Source organism: Miniopterus natalensis, chromosome 11 (assembly GCF_054644295.1).
Source record: "Miniopterus natalensis isolate mMinNat1 chromosome 11, mMinNat1.hap1, whole genome shotgun sequence".
NCBI classification, from domain to species: Eukaryota; Metazoa; Chordata; class Mammalia; order Chiroptera; family Miniopteridae; genus Miniopterus; species Miniopterus natalensis.
In genome coordinates this window covers 16,880,679-16,899,295 of record NC_142091.1, presented here as the reverse complement: position 1 = coordinate 16,899,295, position 18,617 = coordinate 16,880,679, and the positions used below count along the sequence as shown (strand labels likewise).

Genomic DNA, 18,617 nt, shown 5'->3' with positions numbered 1-18,617 from the left:
ATGTGCAAAGGCACTGAGGCGGAGCTACAGGGTGCCTTCTGCAACATCTGAGAAGGCGAGTTTTGCTGGATGGTAGGAAGGTGGGAGGATTAGTGATATAAAATGAGTCTGGAAAGAGGCAGGGGACAAGTATGACCATATTTTGGTATGTATCATAAAAGATTAGAAAAACATTATAGCTTTCATGCAAGGAAGTACCATAGAGTTTCTATCTACAAAGATCAATTTATTTGCTATGTGAACAAGTGAATATATGACTTAATGGGTCTATCCATTCTTTGTACTGAAATAAAATTCTCCAGTGGGCCAGTCCTAAAAAAGCCAGTAAAAATAGTGTTAGGTCATGCCTGAGAAGAACTGTTCAGTGCCTTAAGCCTGTGGCAAATAGTTAAACTACCTGTTATATGCCTGTAATAAGGGTTAGGTTCAGTTGCGACTGACAGAAAACTTGAAAGATTTCAAGTATCAAATTCCCCCACATGATGCCAGCCGAATTCCATATGAACACTGCAATGTAAGAACCCAGTGACATTAAGTGTTATTGCCAGAAAACATAAGAGGCCTTACGGAAAAATTAGGGTCCAGAAGGACCACCTTTGCAGATGGATTTTCTATTTTTATTCTTGATTATTTGTGGGAAAGGGGAAACTGAAGACGTTCCATCTTATCCTAGATTTAAATGACTTCAAACTATATAAGTTGACAGATCTTTGCTTATTTTCACTAGGCCCTTCTTTTTTAAAAAAAAAAATTTATCTTTATTGTTGAAAATATTACAGATGTCCCCTTTTTCCCCATTAACTCCTTCCACCCCCCAGCCACTCCCCGGCCCAGGCCTTCAGCACACGGCTGTAGGTCATTTTAGCCAAGCCCCCGTGTCAGTCACTCCCGCGTGCTGAGACCTCCGAGTCCTTGGACTGCGGCCTTGGCCATGTTATTTCAGTCTCTGCGCTGCTGGGAAACAGTCCAAACTCAGTGGTTACTAAATCTGCTCCCCAGTTCCAGCGCGGTGGCATTAAACGCGGTGAGGGTGGCAGAACCCTGTTCCTCTCTGAGTGAGGCTAAGCACAGCGTGGAGTGCGCTCCCAGCCCTGCACACCTTTCTCCTCAAAGGCCCTGCCTCTGGATGCTGGCAGTAGCGCCAGACCAGGGCAGCCAGTGGTGTGGCCGTGGGGACCTGCATGGCTGTTTACAAGATGAATGAGAACGGCTTTAGTTTGAGGAAGTGCACACCGTGGCTGCTTCCCTTTGTCACTTTGTTTTAAGCTCTGCAGCCACTCATGGGACCCACCCAGCCCTCTCCTTCCCAAACCAGTTCCCATGATCTAGATGTTTCTCCGCCCCATACTCATCACAGCAGCATACCCCTCGCCCGATGCTGATATTTGTCAATAACTTCTACCTCCTCACTTCTCATTTTCTCCTCAATTTCTCACTGTCCTGAAATGACTGAAATACCCAGCGTTCCATTGCTGCTGCTCCTGTGGAGCGCACTGATGACCTTCTAATTAAAAAGCGTCATGAACCCTTTTCTGCTATTAGCTAAATGAAGTTTCTTTATATCATGTGGTTAACTTCTTACTTTTTGAAATTATATACACTCTGCACAAATTTCTCCTGATTCTCCTCCTGTCCCTCTGTGTGTGGATAGCTGAATAAAATAACTTGCACGAGAGAACATCGAATAAGTAAGCCCAGCTTGCGTTGCTGGCAGCCACATCTCTGGATGGTATTACTCATCCACAATAGCTCATAATCCATCGGTGATAAAAAAGTGTTGATATCTAAGGATGCAGTAGCTCAAGACTGTGTATATCACTATGATTCTGTTTAACATAATTGAAATATAATTACATGACATATTATTTTTTAAATATTTGTATGTATAATTGATAGTGCTCTTTAGTAACTATGAAAAAGCCTTTAATTACTTATTGTAATCTAATAATGTGACTTGCACACAGTGTGCTCTCACTTCTATCTTAATCAAATTATTTTGGTTCTTTGGAAGTTATTTATGCAATTTTATATAATTTGTATAATAGTTAGTTACCTAAGTATCAGTTTTACTAGACAGTTAACTCTTTGTAGAATCAAAATCATGTCTTGGCATATCTTAAAGAATCTTGGATATAGTAGGTTTTCAATAAGTTAGATTGATTAAAATGGTAGACAGCTTTTTTAAAAAGAAGACTTAAAAGATCCTTTACGGTAGTGAATTTCCCATTAGTGTAATATTCACCTAAAACTACAATATTCACTCATTTTCTGGCCAGCAATATTGCATTACAGATAGTCTAATAATTAGAAGATACAAATCACAGCCAGATGTAGAATTAGTATGACTCGACTTGTGATTTTCCAGTTTATATAACAACTAAGTTACATAATCATAGATTCAATAGCAGTATTTTCTGTGATTTACAATGTATTCCCAACTATCTTAGCAAATATATAAGACACACACATCTGAGTAGCAATGGGGGAAAAAAGCATATTAAAATCAAGCACAGCTTACTAAACAATTCAACTTTTCAATCAGGCTCTGAAACTATAATCATCAGTGCTTTGCACTGCATTGAAATATGCCATTTATTTCTGATTATGATTAATGGTTCTTTTTAGGCAGCCAACTTTCTTTGCCATTCAACAAAGATTGTGTCCCAGGGTTTTGTCATTTCAGGTTTAGTCGTATTCATAAATCTGAAAAATGAGATAACTAGATGTTGAATTTATAATTTTATTTTATTAATGTAAAAGTCCTGTAGGCAGGAAAAAAAGCAACCTGGATGCCTAATACTGACATGAAGCCTGATACCCACATGATGAAAGAAAAAGAGAAAAACAAACAAACACTAACTGCGCTGAGCTGTGAATTGATCCCAGGGAGCAGGAAGACTATTTTGATGTGTGTGGCCAATGTTTACCATTCTCATGGCATGCAACAAAACATCAAACAAACAAGAAGTCTTTAAATAATTTTGGCATGACAAGTCAAGGGGGAAAAGAAGAGTAAAATACCCACTGGTATTTAAAAAACAAACACTTCCATAGGTGTCAAAAACGAATAAAAGGAACATTGCCTCACTGCCAGAGAACAGAATAAGTGGGCATGAACACGTCCATTAATACAGGGCTCAGAGCATCATCTTATATATGCATCAAATGGGAAACAAAGGAAAGAGCACTGGGTGTGGGTTGGGGGTGGGTAATCTAGGTAATATCTGAAAAGGTAATCACAGGCATACATTACAAAAGGAGAGACTACATGGAGCAATAGATGTACCAGAATAACTACACAGTAATTAACATGCCTTCTTCCTTCCTCTTTGGGGAATTTTTTTTTCATTTAGATAAAAATGAGTCCTGACTGCCACAATATTTCATTTGGCAGCATATCAGGTAATTTATATTTCAAATATGATCTCATCATCAGTTCCATCTGTTGATATTAACTGAACATTCATAACGTTTGAAACTCTGACTTGTAGAAAACATACCTAAAAATCAAAATCTTTGAATCTGAGATTCACATGCCAGTGAAAACAGTTAAGTGTGCTCTTACCTTGAATATGTTGTACACTCATTTTAAACCTTCACTTTTTTTTTTTTTTTTGTGAACAAGGTTCCAATAATTTAATTTTTCAGTATTCTTAGCAAGGTATTTTCAGGCTTAGTGTAACCTGAAGTAACTAACTACCTTTAAAAAGCTACATTTATTTTTTTATTGTTGAGAGTCCCCCATTTCCCCTCCTTACCCCCCTCCACCCATCTCCCATCCCTCCCCAGGCCCCCTTCTGTCCATTGTCTGTGTCCAAAAGCTGTTCCTATATGCTTATAAGTTCTTTGGTTAATCTCTTCCTGCCCTCCTTCCCGCCTTCCCTCTGAGGTCTGTTGGTCTGTTCCATTCTTCCATGTCTGTGGTCCTATCATGTTTGTCCATCTATTCTGTTCCTTAGGGTCCACATATTAGTGAGATCATATGGTATTTGTCTTTCTCTGACTGGTTTATTTCACTTAGCATAATACTCTCCAGGTTCATCCATGCTGTCCCAAAGGGTAAGAGATCCTTCTTTTTTACAGCTGCATAGTATTCCTAAAGTTTGACTTTTAATCCCCCCAGCTCTCCACTCTAACTCCAGTGACCAGGGCAGGGAGAAACTATAGGCATCTGGTATAGTGAGCTTGAATAAGTGTTAGACTTTCTTAAAGACAACTGGCATATTTTTTATGTTAAGCCACAGGGGGCGGTGGTGGAAGGGGTTGGGGGGGAATAACTGCTTAACGAGATCTGATCCTAACCAATCCTTGTTTTAGGGCTATTCATAGATTTAAAGATCTTTTTCCTGCCCAGCCAGTGTTGCTCAGTGGTTGAGCATCAACCCATGATCCTGGAGGTCACAGTTGGATTTCCAGTCAGGGCACACACCCAGGTTGCAGGCTCAATCCCCGGGTGGAGGTGTGCAGGAAGCAGCCAATCGATGATTCTCTCTTTTTATTTATGTTTCTCTCTCTCTCCCTCCCTTGCTCTGAACTCAATAAAAACATTTTTTTAAAAAGAAAATTTTTTCTTTCTCTTGCATTTTATTTTAAAACTGAAAGCTGGAAAAAGCAAAAGATCAAGACAATGTTGGAATGGAGAAGTACTCTAAGTGCTCAATTCATAAGTTCGTCCCTTGGTCCTTAACCCAGATACTAAGACCTCCTGTGACTTCCCTTCCACATGCAGAAAATCTGGACCAAGTACAGAGCAGAAACTATCCAGTCCTCTCTGGAAGTCTGTCTCCAGCTAATAAACACCCCTCCTTCCTCAGCAATCTTGGATGTGCTGCCTTGACCTTCGAGACCAAATTCAAGTTGTTTCTCTCCGTGGTATTTTGCCTTGTCCAATCCAGACAGATTTAACCAGACCTTCCCTTGTGCCAGCCCTTTACCTTGTGTGCAGTTTTCATTATGCTTTTTAAACTAATTTACATTTGTGCATTTTAAGGCCTATCTCCTCTACTAGATTGAGTTTCATTCAAATATCCTCATTCAACATTATTCCCATGCCACAAGAGGAAGAAGAGTTAAATAATGCCTTCTCCATTTGCAATAACGTGTCCACCATAAATACTGTTGCACTGTTGTAACCAAAAATGCAGATTTGGCTGCCTGCCCCAAGGAAAGCCAAACTTGTGACTGGTGCTGGTGCAAAAGGAAAGAGGCTTATTCAGGTGGAGTGACCTGGGAGAACAGTGAACTCCCATCTCTAAGACCACCCACCATTACTGCTCAAGCCGATGGATCTTATAGAAATAGGGAGGGGAGGACTTTTCTTCTGTCCAATTATGTTCCTAGCTTTTGGTGCCCCGGGGCCCTGTCCATTCATCTTTCTAGCTTTTGTTGTGCTCAGTGTAAGAACCTCCCTCTGTGACCATCTTGACCAATGGGGAAGACTCCCCAGCACTCCAACTGACTGTCTACAGTAACATTGTTCCTTTTACATCTCCTCTTCTGTAATTGAACTACAAAATGCCGTTGCTACCTTGCTCAAAGGGAGAGTCAAAACATGTTTAAAATGAATTCTATCTAGTGCGTAAAATTACCAAAAAGCATTTATGAAATTGTTATTGACTACAGGTGGTGCTGTATTTGGTTTTTGGTTTATCTAATCAAAAATGTGTCCAGAGCAATGTAATAATCTTCAATAGAGAGATTTTGAGAGCTTGCTCAAAGTAGGATGTTGCTACCTTATTCAAGCAATATTTTAAAGTATGTTGTTGTCCTGAGTAAAAAAAAAAAAGTGATTTGGAAATAACCACTCAGATTTTTAAATTTCTAAGCATCCATTGTATATTTTGGAACATAGAAATGTTGATATACAATTAGTGCCTGCTTACATTATTAAAGGGGAGTAAAAGGGTGTTTTTAGTAACCATCTGGAATTTTTTTCCCCACTAGGATATTCAATACTTCAAGCTATTATGGAAAAGGCAGGACAAAATGGTTGGCATGTCAGCGCTATATGTGTGGAAAATTTTAATGATGTCAGCTATAGACAACTTCTAGAAGAACTTGATAGAAGACAAGAGAAGAAATTTGTAATAGACTGTGAGATAGAGAGGCTTCAAAACATATTAGAACAGGTAAGTCCTGGATTTTATATTATTATCCTAGACCTTCTACTAAAAAAGCTGACCTTTGATTTACTTGTACCCATCAGTATCTTTTTCCAACAGTTTAGTTTGAAATGTGGAGTTAGGGAGTTTCATTCTATGGATTATCTCCAAGACTAAATCATAACCTTCTATCATCAAAGACCGTTTTGGTTCTTAGGTCTCAGTGCAAGGAGAATTTCTCATACATTTTTAAGATGTACAATAGAAAGAACCTTTTGTGAACCATCAAGATCTCTTGGCCTCCTATTTTCATAAACATTAACTTTGAAGATTAATGTCATCTAAAATATCTGAAAACTGTACTGTTTGTGACTGTGTGCTTTCTCTAACCTTTAAAGAATAGCTACTTGAGAAATAGCAACATGAATTAGTTAAGCAGTGAAATAAAATAAAATCAAGTGGCACAATGTGTGTAGCATATTTTCTTCTAGATGTGTTAAGTAAATACATTACCACCACAAGAAAGGTGGTTTTCAACTCTCCATACGAAGGAAGAATCCTTGAATAAAACTTTCAATAAATATTTGTTGATATGATTTGAAGGAAACTATGAAGAGCTTTGTCATTGTGTTAAATGATAGGAAAGTAACACCAAATAGCGGATAACATTTGCTTTCTCCCTAACCGGCATATCATGATAAAGCTTTGAAAGTCTGTATTTGGCCAAAATCACAGTGAATGAACGCCACCTAGTGGTTTTAGAAATGTTTGCCCATATTCATCTACAATATATTAGGTTGACCAGACAATGTTGTGGCGTGATGTTTTGGGGTTAGTTTGCTATATAGAGTTTATCTACATAATTATATGATTTGTAGTAGCAAGCTTTCCCATGAGCAGGTTTATTTATAAAAATAACTTAAATATGCAACTATTCAAAACCAACATGTGTTTCAGAGGTTTCTCCTTATTATCAAAGGGCACTAAACCAGATGCCTTAGGTTTCCTTCCTCAACTATATTAGAATTTGTAAAAGTTAAAAGTTTAAAAGCATGTGGCATTTCTTTTAAAGGTCTGGTGAAGCCAGAGCAAGAGGAAATGCCAGTGTTTTCACTTTCTGTTATCCTTTATAGAAGTAAAAAACAACACTTTATGGAAGAAATATGTTTACATTATCTTGGGAAATATTCATTATAAAACCTGTACATTACTCAAGTTTATTCCTGAGAGAATCCAAAATTATTAAGGCTGTAATTATTCAGGGTATATGAAATTTTTAATGTATACTTAGGGAATGCAAGAAAAAACTTTCCTACTTTCTTAAGCAAGACCATCACTTCAGCTGAAAGTTCCATTCTTCCTCCCTTCCACTCCCGCCCATGTCGAGAGTTTGAGTCGTTTGACCTGAACAGCTGAAGCTTTGTAAATAACTCCCCATGAATCCCAGAGAGCAGTCAATTCTAAGAACTGCCTGGACTGCCAAGTTCCTGTCAGAGCTTGAGCAAGGCTCAGAAAGACCCTCCACTTAGCACCTGGGCTTAAGAGACCGTGTCTGGAGACGGCAATTGAGTGGCTAAAGCACACTGACCCATTTCAGAGGCTTAGCTGGTTTCTGAGAAGAAAATCGGTGCACATGAGTGATTTGGATTAACTCTGAATAAGCCTTAAATAGGCTCTTGCTAAGGGAACTGGACATCTTAATTTCTTTGTCATTTCAAAGAAATTACCTTTTTTCTTTTTTCCAGCCTTACTGAGATATGAATTGTGTATAACATTGTGAGCGTTTAAGGTGTACAATGTGATAATGGGATACACTAATATATTGTGAAATGATTACTGCAATAGGATTAGTTAACAGGTCCATCACTTCACATAATTATCATTTCTTTGGGTGGATAAGGTCAATTAGGATCACTTTTCTTAGCAGCTTTCGGGTCTATAATACGGTATTCTTAATGATATTCACCCTGCTGAATAGTACATCCCCCGAACTTAGAAACCTTGAATGTCTACCTTTTCTATTTCTATTTCTATTTTTCTTTCTGAACACAAAAAGGTTTCTGTTCTATCATGACTGCATAGTAATAATGAGACTAGTAATAGACCTTCGTTCCTTTAAAATGCCTCTCAGGTATAAATCTCATAAATTATAACAAAGTCTAAGGTATTGTGAGAGTATGAAGTACCCTTGATTGTTCTATAAAATTTCTCTGTAAGAAAAGCTTATTTCTGATTCTGCAAATGATTTTTTTTATTATCTATATTTTAATTCTTTGTACCTCTAAGCAAAATCACTTTTAATGTTTCTAGTTTTACCCTTGGCTCATCTAAACACAAGAGCTAATCCAGATTTGTCAGGAATTTGTACAGACATTTCAATACCTCTGTGATTCAACATCTTGAATAAATGGAGACAGCACTAGAAAACAACTTTACAGAATTAACCAAAGCATTTTTTTAAAAGTAAAATGCTAAGTAATATCGATCAGAAAAAACATTTTAAAAGAAGTAGCTCTCTCTCAGAAGATGATGAAATTAATACAATGAAGATAAGGAGGCGTGTCAATAAATTCTGGAAAAATGGGCAACCTTCATACCGTGGTAGCCTGCTGTCAGTTACTTTTTTGACAATCCATTTGCATCAGTTTTCAAAATCATAATGTAAATAGCTCACACAACTTTCTCTCAAAATATATTAATGGACAACTGCAGTTAGAGAAACACTTCATCTTCTATATGTGTTCCTAATTATTTTTATGCGATGAACTAATTAGTTTGTATAAATGTATCACTTTTTAAAATATCAATTAACCATATTCTCATTCAAACATTTCAAAATATGAGTTTCAAAACAAGTATTTGAAATTGTAGTTTAAGTTACATTGATTTTTCTCTTAAATTACACCATAGGGGGAAATCATGGAAAAATGTATGTAAATATCTCTCATTGAGCTATTTAAAGCAATAGAAACATAACACAACTGCAATGTTAGATTTTTGTCATTTTGTTTGCATCAGGCTCCAATAAAACAAATTTTATTTTTTGCTTCCTAAAGCTAATGGTCAGTTTTGGTCCACTCATTGGAAGAAAAAGAACTTTGAAAAGAAACTTACAACTAAAAATAGTTTTGAGTATTTGTTGAATTTTTGATCAATTATAGATAGAAAGAATCTTAATTTTTACTTAAATTAATATAATCATTTGGACAATGGCATTATTCATTTCACCTTGTTTTCTTGCCCTCACAATACATCGATTGTTTTATGGAATATCTCATAATAGCTTAATATAACTGGAAGCAAATGAATCGTTTTCATATCAAAATAAGTGGCTTATAGTGGGAGCCTTTTCAAACATCATTTTATTTTCACATATATCCATTAATTTTAAATCTTGAACTGATTACTCAGAAAGAAGACGCTAATACCTTATAAATTAAACGTTGAAGTACCAGACTTTGATTCACATGTTTAACCCAGTAGCAAAAAGGCAACGAAAACTTGGTTTTTATTTTTCTGGCATCAAAAATTACTTGAGCAAAATAACACTTAAAGCTAACGGTTGCTCACACATTTACTCCATCGTGAAAAAATCTAAGGGTCCCATAACTAGATTATTGTGTTCCTGTTTTCGGGGAAATGCTTCTCTCGTCAACACTCAGCTCGGACTCTGAAATATGCGGCGGTCACAGCAGACAGGGGGATGGCTTGTACTCTTCTATTTTTTCTTTGGCCAATTCAATTATAGCCTCAAAATTATGATTTTTTTTTTTTAAAAAAGATAAGTGTTTTTACTTTTTGAGTGATGGATTAGAAATTTTTTAATTGTTTATTTTTTAAAAGCGAGTGAATCAGTTAACACTTATGATTCTTCTCCTGTCTCACTTTAAATAAGGAGCGTTGGGCTGAGATGATCCTGAAAAGCCTTGCTCACTCTGAAAGTCAATAATGAAGGCTTCCTGATGATTGTGTCTGATCCCAAAGCAATATATAATTTTACACATGGGGTACACACTGAAAAGAAACATAAAATAAAACCTCAGTCGAGTGGCCTTTTCTAGATACTCATTTTGGGTCAGGTACTGTGCTCTGCTGAGATAAAGTGATGAGCGAAACATACATATTCTGTTCTACTTAGTAACTCATCTAGGTAACTGTGGTTTAAACAAAAAGCATTTGCTAAAAATCCTACTAAAACATATTCTTTCCTTCCAAAAAATAGTACATAGCAAGTAATGAAGAATCTCATATTGCCGCAGGAATTTTGCTCTGAGTGCCAGTTCTTGTTGGACAGATGATGATATCAAAGGCAGTAGATAGAGGACTGGAACTGTACCGGCCCCGGGACACACCATAGCTGTTTCTAAGGAACCTGAGTGAACAAAGCAGTTATCAGGAGAAGGTGGCAATAAGTGACCTTAGAGCACGAAGTAGCTGTTTATCAAAAGAATGGAGGAAAATGGCTCTGTAATTGGCTCAGATATCTCAAACTGCCTCTAACACAGACCTCAGATTTAATTGCTGCCCCTTTCAGGGGTATTTTCACTTTCACTGTATGAAAGGGAAATTCAGTGCTCCATTGGACACCATGTGAATCTCAGTTAATTAGCAAACCCAGTGACCTTCCCCTAGTGTTTGCAAATTAATCAGAAAAGCCTAAAAGCCATGATTGACCTCTCAGAGGTTTATTGCATCACCAAAGGAAGCCCATAACCCTTCCTTGGGGGCACAATCAATTAGAAAGTGGAAAATTCCTCACCAACAGAAATGTCTCCATTTGCACATAGGTGGAAAATGTGGACAGGGCCCCAGTTAACTAATTCTAAGTCCAAGGCTGCCTCCTTGTCTGGCACCAGCCAAGTGATGTGTCAGGGCTAGCACAGGGTTTGGGGCCAATTGCCAAACATGTGGCAATACTGATTAATAGAAAAAGCCTGTTTATCTGGAGTCTGAATTTATAAATTTTCCGAATTCTCTAGCATAAGGAATTGTACTAAATCTAGAGCTCCACCTGGTCCGTGTAGACTCCCCAAAGCATCTTAGACACTGAATAAAGCATTGAAAAGAGCCTGAACCACTCAATATCTAGAAGGCAAAGAGCAGATAGTCACTGGCTAATGCCCATAAGTTCTTTTTTTTTTTTTCACACTAAAACCAAACAAAAAAAAGCCTAAGAGATAAGAGACAAAAAGAAGCACCCCGAGAAGAGGAAGGCTGGCTTCAGTTAGGAGGGGCGGGCATTACAGGAGAGATCTGATCATAGGAGGTAACAGCTTCAGCTATTTGCATCAATTAGAGAAAGATGAGTCAGCACGAGCTCTGATGGCAGGAATGAGCCAACCGCGGGAGACAGGACAGTTCTGCCCCCGCCTCCTAATTGATTCCTTCGACCTCTATCTCTGCGCCAGACATCATTCCAGGTCTACAGGGCTGGACCAAGATGAGAAAAGCATGGTCCTCACACTGGGAACTCACAAATGTGAATAATTACAATGTGATGGGGTCAGAAATGGAATTGTTAGCAAGTGTACCAGGAACCCAGAAGATGCGGTGACTAAGTATAATCAAGACAGTCGGAAATGCATCCTGGGGGGAAAAACATTTAAATGGGAAATGCACTGTATTTTCCCAGGGATAGAAAAGGGGTGAGGGTATTCCTGACAGAAACAGCGAAGGCAAGGGGGCCTGAGAAAGCTCAGACAGTGATCCGGCAGGGCGTGGCTCAGCGGTTGATCATCGACCTGGGATCCAGGCGATCGGGGTTCAATTCCCGGTCAGGGCACATGCCCGAGTTGCAGGCTCAATCAATGACTCTCTCATCATTGATGTTTCTCTCTCTCTCTTTCTTTCCTTTCCTCTCTGAAATCAATAAAGATATATATATTTTTAAAAAAAAGAAAAAGAAAGAAAGCTCAGACAGTGGAGGCGGGCTCGATGGGATCAAAATTGGGTGGAGAGTGAAGGTGAAGCTGTAAAGATTGGAGGTAGCAGGAATAACTGTGGCTTGTGTTGCATTCGTTTAGCAATCTGCCTTTGCTGTTGACATCTTATCCCCATCAAAGCAGGGTCTGTGTTTGTCACTTACCAGTATATTCCCAGTGACACGACAGGGCATCAAGAATAATTGTGGAAGAAAGGAAGGCCTGCGTGCGCCTCGCGGGAAGACAGGCAGGAGATAAACTCCTGGCCGTGTCGCAGCGGAGCAGCCAGGAGCCTGCGGCTTCAGGGGGCCGGGCCTCACTCATCTGCGAAGCTTTCTTAACCAGAACCTCCCCCACCAAAGCTGATTGGGAATTTAGGTCTTCTAGAGTTTGTGGCATAGGCTGAAAAAAGGCGCAAGAGTTTTATTTCCATGTATTAAAGTAACAAGGAGTGAGATACAACGGGAACAAATCGGGCACTCAAATAAATGACTACAGCAAAGAAATCTTATCAGCAGTTTCCCGCACTGCAGTGCTGGCCGAGCTCGCTGCTTTTGCAACGTTACAAAGCTACCTTTGCATACAGAGCTTTGCTAGGTCAGGAGCTGCAACAAAGTAAGGAGAAACATAAAAGCCATGAGGTTAGGCTTAAAAGGGGTATTTTACTTCTTTAGCTGAACTGATTTGAATGTGCAAGTCCCTTTGTGATGCACCGGGTTCGTTGTTTTCAGAGAAAACAGAAACACCTTCACAGATCTCAGTCAGGCTGGTGCAAATGAAATCGGTGGGAGTTACAAAGGCCTCTCTGATTGTCTCTTAGCAACTGATACCATGGTTGCAGCTATTCCTCATTTTCTTATAAAGTAAAAATGCTAAAATAAGAGGAAAAGTAAAGAAAGCAAACTATAGGAGTTTTTTTTGAAGAAGAGAAATATGGCTGTTGAATGCAAGTACTTTTAGAATTGTGAATTATAGGATTTAATTGTGTCCAACTAAGTTTGTTTTAGTTGATGCTGCAAGAACACTTACTAGAATAGTTGTCATTGTTGTTGACTCAAACACTCAAAAGCTCAGCTTCTTTCAGAAAGATAAAGGAAAATCTGCTTGATATTTTTAGATATATAAAATAAGTTAATTTTTCTACCTTTAAATAAAAATCGGCTGCACAGACTTATCTACTATGGATTAAGGATAGGTAAGTAATTGTCCTCATCAAATAGAAGAAAGGATAACTTGAGAGTTTATTTCAGTAGAATTTTGTAACTACCCCTTAAATGTTTAAAAGGCAGTGAGATTAACAAAAAGGAAGCAGAACATCCAACAAGGCCTTTGAGGAGGCTTTGGGGAGTCTTGTAAACATTATAAATATAATTACACCTTATAAATTCCAGAGAATTTATATCAAACAGTTTAGTAATTGAGTGTACTACCAGTCAGTAAATGAAGTGAGGTACCTTTTTAGAAAGATAATGGAACAAATTCACTCCTAATCCTCTCTTTAAGATTAACCACGTAACTGTACACGACTTTCCTGCCGAGTGTCTGGATTTTCTCCGAGCTCATATACAACTGCTGCCAAGTTTAAGATCAGATTGTGGAAGGAAATTTAGTGGCGTCAGTTTTACCAAAAAAAGAAGAAGAAGAAGAAGAACTGTTTTACATAATCACTGACGAAAGAAAGGTCAAGATTTTACATAGGAAGCTTATTTTCTATTTTTTTAAGGTTCATATATAGCACATGATTGTTACATTCTTCCAAAGTTCAGGCTCAAGTTGTCTCTGTACTTGCCCTGTGTCCTTCCTTTAAAACCACAGAACAGCCCAGCTAGTGTGTCTTAGTGGTTGAGAGTCGCCCCATGAACCTCGAGGTCACAGTTGGATTTCTGGGCAGGGCACATGCCCAGGGTTCGGGCTGGATCTCCAATAGGGGGTGCACAGCAAACAGCCAATCAGTGACTCTCTCTCATCACTGATGTTTCTCTCTCTCCCTTCCTCACTCTGAAATCAATAAAAACATATTTAAAAAATAAATAAAACCACAGAACATATATTGAATATATATATTATTTTTATAATTAGTTTTGTGTTTATTTTTACTGATTGTTATAAACTTAGGGTCAAATATTCTAATATAATATAATAATGTAAATATCTTGCCCGTAAAGCAGAGAAACAAATTTTCTCTCTTTGCCCACCCCATTATTCATTTTTCTTTCTTATTAAAATATACAACGCTCATGCATTTGCTCACTTATTCAACATTTATACAATATCTACTAATTTTCAAGCACTGTATATGAAGTTAAATCAATTTCAGTGCACCCCTTGAAGGAATTTCAAATGTGAAGGAAAACAGGGAAACACAAACAAATAATACAGCATAATGTGGAAAAGTTAATTAAGATGAAAGCAAATTATTGAAAGATGAGTCAGAATCCCCAGGAAGAAAAGCTGGGAAAGGACATTCAAGGCATGTTCAGAGCAGAGCTCTGGGAGGAAACCACATGTGCAAGGAAGCAAGTGGGTGTGGTTGGAGTATGAAGTGCAGGGGAAATGAGAAAGCAAACTGAAGACAGGTTAGGAAGGGCCTCATAGGCCTTACCTGGTATTTTTAAATTCACCATAACATTTACATGTCACTGGGTACTTTTAAACATGATCAGATTTGTGCCATTTGACCCAGTGATCCCACTTCTAGGAATATATCCAAAGAATCCCGATACACCATTCAGAAAGAATCTATGCCCCCCTATGTTCAGAGCAGCACAATGTACAATAGCTAAGATCTGGAAACAGCCCAAGTGCCCATCAGTAGATGAGTGGATAAAAAAACTGTGGGACATTCACACCATGGAATACTATGCAGCTGTGAAGAAGAAGGATCTCACACCCTTTGGGACAGTATGGACGGACCTGGAGAATAATATGCTAAGCAAAATAAGCCAATCAGAGAAAGAAAAACATCATATGATCTCACTTATATGTGGAATCTAATGAACACAATAAAATGATGAATAAAATAGGACCAGAGGCATGGAAACACGGAACAGACTGAGGAACCTCAGAGGGAAGGAGTGGGGGGGGAGGGGGGGAGATTAACCAGAGAACTTATATGCATATATGTATACCCCATGGACACAAACAGTAGTGTGGTGAGGGACTGGGGAGGGGACAAGAGCTGAGTGGAGGGGTTCAATGGGAGAAAAAAAGGGGACATCTGTAATACTTCTAACAGTAAAAATTTTTTTTTAAAAAAAAAAAGGAAAAGTTGGGACACCAGAGACAAATTTATGCCTTGTGGGCCTGATCTTGGATTTCGTTATTGCACTATCAAAATAATGGAAAAAATGTAAGGACCAGTGTCATGAAATTGTTAGTACACCAAAATAAAAAAGAAGTGAATGGCACAACTATAAAAGAAAATAATAAAATAAAATAGAATAAAATAAATAATTATGATGAATAGAGAATGGACTGGAAGGGGGACACCCTGGTGGCTAAGTAGTGTACCAAATGAGCATGTGTTCTTAATTGTAGTACTTTATTTTTTATTTGTCATATATAACAGTGTATGGCTTTATTTGACATCCATGCAACAAATATTTATTCATTGCTTATTATAGGCCAGACAATGTTGTAAGCTCAGTGGAAGTTTCTGTCCCATGGAGCTTATGTTTTAGTGAGGGAGACACACCAGAAACAAATAAATAATAAGATATTATTTACAAAGTGCATTTATTTAATGTCTACTTTAAAAATATATATATATGTCTTTATTGATTTCAGAGAGAAGAGAGAGGGAGAGAGAGAGAGAGAGAAACATCAATGATGAGAGTCATTGATTGGCTGCCTCCTGCCATCTCCCTACTGGGAATCAATCCCACAATTGGGAATGTTCCCTGATCGGGAATCGAACCCACATCTCCTGAAACATAGGTCGATGCTCAACCGTTGAATCACACTGAGTTTAATGTCTCCTTTGCCAAACACCATGATATGCACTTAACTGAGGCACTCATAGTCTGTATTATTTTTTTAAGATTTTAAGAAATTTAACTGATCTGATGGGTTTAAAAAACAAACCAAAAAAATTTTGATAATATTAGCAGTATTGTCAGTCATTATGAATAATATTCTTTAAATTTCTACTGCCCTATGTGAAAATATCAGCAAAAGACCTACCCAGGGAAGTTGCTATGCAAACATTACATACCAATGCCAAATAAGAGAGTCTCATTTATTAGGGGGAAGCATATTTTTTCTGTCTTTCTTTTCTCTGTCAGTTATGACCTTTTGTTTGTTTTTAAAAATGATTTGTGAGTTAATCATTTGAACGAATGTGAAGGGTTTACACAGAAAGGTTTTTATTCCTGTATTGAGATAGGATATCTGCTTACATCTGTCCTTTCTCTCTGAATCCACTTCGTAGGAGCCTGGCCTCCAGTACCAAACTGTCTGAAGCAGGACCTAACACATAAATTTAAATGCTAAGGAAATATTCTACTGTAATGAAAGGAAAGAGGCTAACTCTGCAGCCATATGTCTGACATATTTAATTAATCACCATTTCATGTGTCAAATATAATTACAAACATGCAAATTTAAAAACTCATGACCTAAAAGCTAGTAGGCTGAGGTTGCAAGATAGTGAGGTGCTATCACAAAAATTATGGACAGAACTTATCTCCAATATGCCTCAAATGGTTTAGGTTGTGTTCTTAGTGTGGGTAAAGATGCTCAGCACTGGGGAGAAATAAGAAATGCCATTAAAACAATTGAAGTTTGAAATGTATGTGAAAATCAAGGAAAGATGTGAGTGAAGAGAAATGCTATAGGAAGGATGACCTTAAGCAACCTTTTTAAACTGTTCTGCAGAACTGCACACTGCATCTCGCTCTTGGGATGCGAGTGTACTTAGCATGTTAAAATCTTTCAAAATGTCTACAGCAAAGAAACCTCTTAAACCTTATTTAACCTAGTAGTTCCTGCACAAGTGGCCACAGAACTTTTTTTTTTTTCCAGGCACCTCGTTATGTTTTATTTGCCTAGAAATATGCCCCCTCAAAATGTTTTTATAACCCAAGATACTTGTTCATCTCAAACAATGAGATAGTCCGATTAATAGAAAGTTAACTCCGTATCCTACCATTTATGGAGTTTACATTTTCAAAGAGAACATCCTAAAATGTACTTATCACTGAACTATATTGTACACAGTTTAACCTTTAATTGATCACTTTGAGCATGTCACATAAATAAAATCACTTTATTGAGTTGGATTGGCATTAAATTTAGGACATGTACTTGAACTGTCATTTTAAATATATACCTAGTAAAGTACAAGCTGTATAAAACTGAATCCAAATCACGTAAGCCTTCCTGCTAATTAGCTTTACTGCGGACATGTAAAGAATTTGCAGAGCTAGACTTGGATGTGTTACATTTTACCTGGTAATTCTCCATCTGTGTGTCCCTGACCCCTTCTAGTGCAAAATGGAATTAGGAATAGCTCATATATAGGCTATTATTCAAATAAGCAATATGTTCAGACAAGAGATTATTTGAAGAAAAAGAACTGTGTCTTTGTTTCATCATGATAAATCTAGTTATTCTCATAAACATGTTTGGCATCATCAAATATCTAATGTGATAAAGAATGTCACACTCACAAGTATCTGTTTTATACATTTTGCTCTTATGAAAGCTAGATTAATATTGGTCCAAAATATGTCATTTTTTGAATTGCTATGGCCTAAGGAAGGCAACAGTGTGCAATAAAAAAATGTATGAAAATTGTAGTCAAGAAACCTGGGCTGGAGTCCCAGCTTCATCACTTAATGCTTATATTTATTTAATATGTTTGTTAATGAAAGCACAGAATTAACCTCTCCACCTATATCTCGTTAGGATGATTTTTATATTGTTTCTTACAAAATGTCTTTTTAATTAAAGAAGAGCATGCTGCTCATTGGTTCTTTCAAGCTGTTTTGTGCATTTCAAATTAATAATTGCAAATCCCATAGAATCTTTTGTGCCTCTGCAAATACTTTAAATCACTTCATTAAAATGCTATTAACTCAAAATGGATCTGTGCTGAGAGAGAGTCAGAGTTAGCGTAATGAGAAGCATGATATTACTCTAGCTTCGTGGATGCAGAATTCTTGAGCCACCGTAACCGTGAGAGAGAAGGGACACGGGCGTGTGCCACCGTGCGCTGGGTCGCTGCCGGCAGTTGTCGTGGAGTGGGGCACCCCGAGTTCCAGGGCCCTCGTCAGGTCATCGCGCTCGGACGGCCCTCGGTGCGGGAGAGTTGCCTACAATCTGCGATCTAAAAGCATGAAACTGAAGGAATCTTTTTATCATTTGGAACAAAGCTGAAGCGAACCAATACGAAAAATGGGTGTCCTTAAAGAATATAAGACAGTGTGAAGGGGCAAATCATGTTTCGGGAATATAAATAATTTATTAAGTAAAGTTATTGATTCATTCCTATTTCTCTCTATAAAAGAATAAACACTGTAAACCAAGTTTAGGTATCCAAAGAAAAGTATTTTGTGCAACTGGAGCTCCTGATTATACATAGAGATTAGGGGCC

The 18,617-nt window shown here is 37.7% G+C and overlaps 1 protein-coding gene across 4 annotated transcripts in view; it reads left to right on the top strand.

Annotated features, from left to right (window-relative positions):
• Positions 1 to 18,617, top strand: part of GRIA4 (glutamate ionotropic receptor AMPA type subunit 4) — a 326,475-nt gene that overhangs the window by 222,097 nt on the left and 85,761 nt on the right. For all 4 annotated transcript variants that reach the window (XM_087821568.1, XM_016207445.2, XM_016207446.2 and 1 more), the window contains one exon: positions 5,944 to 6,128. In XM_087821568.1, coding sequence (XP_087677694.1) covers positions 5,944 to 6,128 — 185 coding nt within the window. The remainder of the gene's footprint in view (positions 1 to 5,943; positions 6,129 to 18,617) is intronic.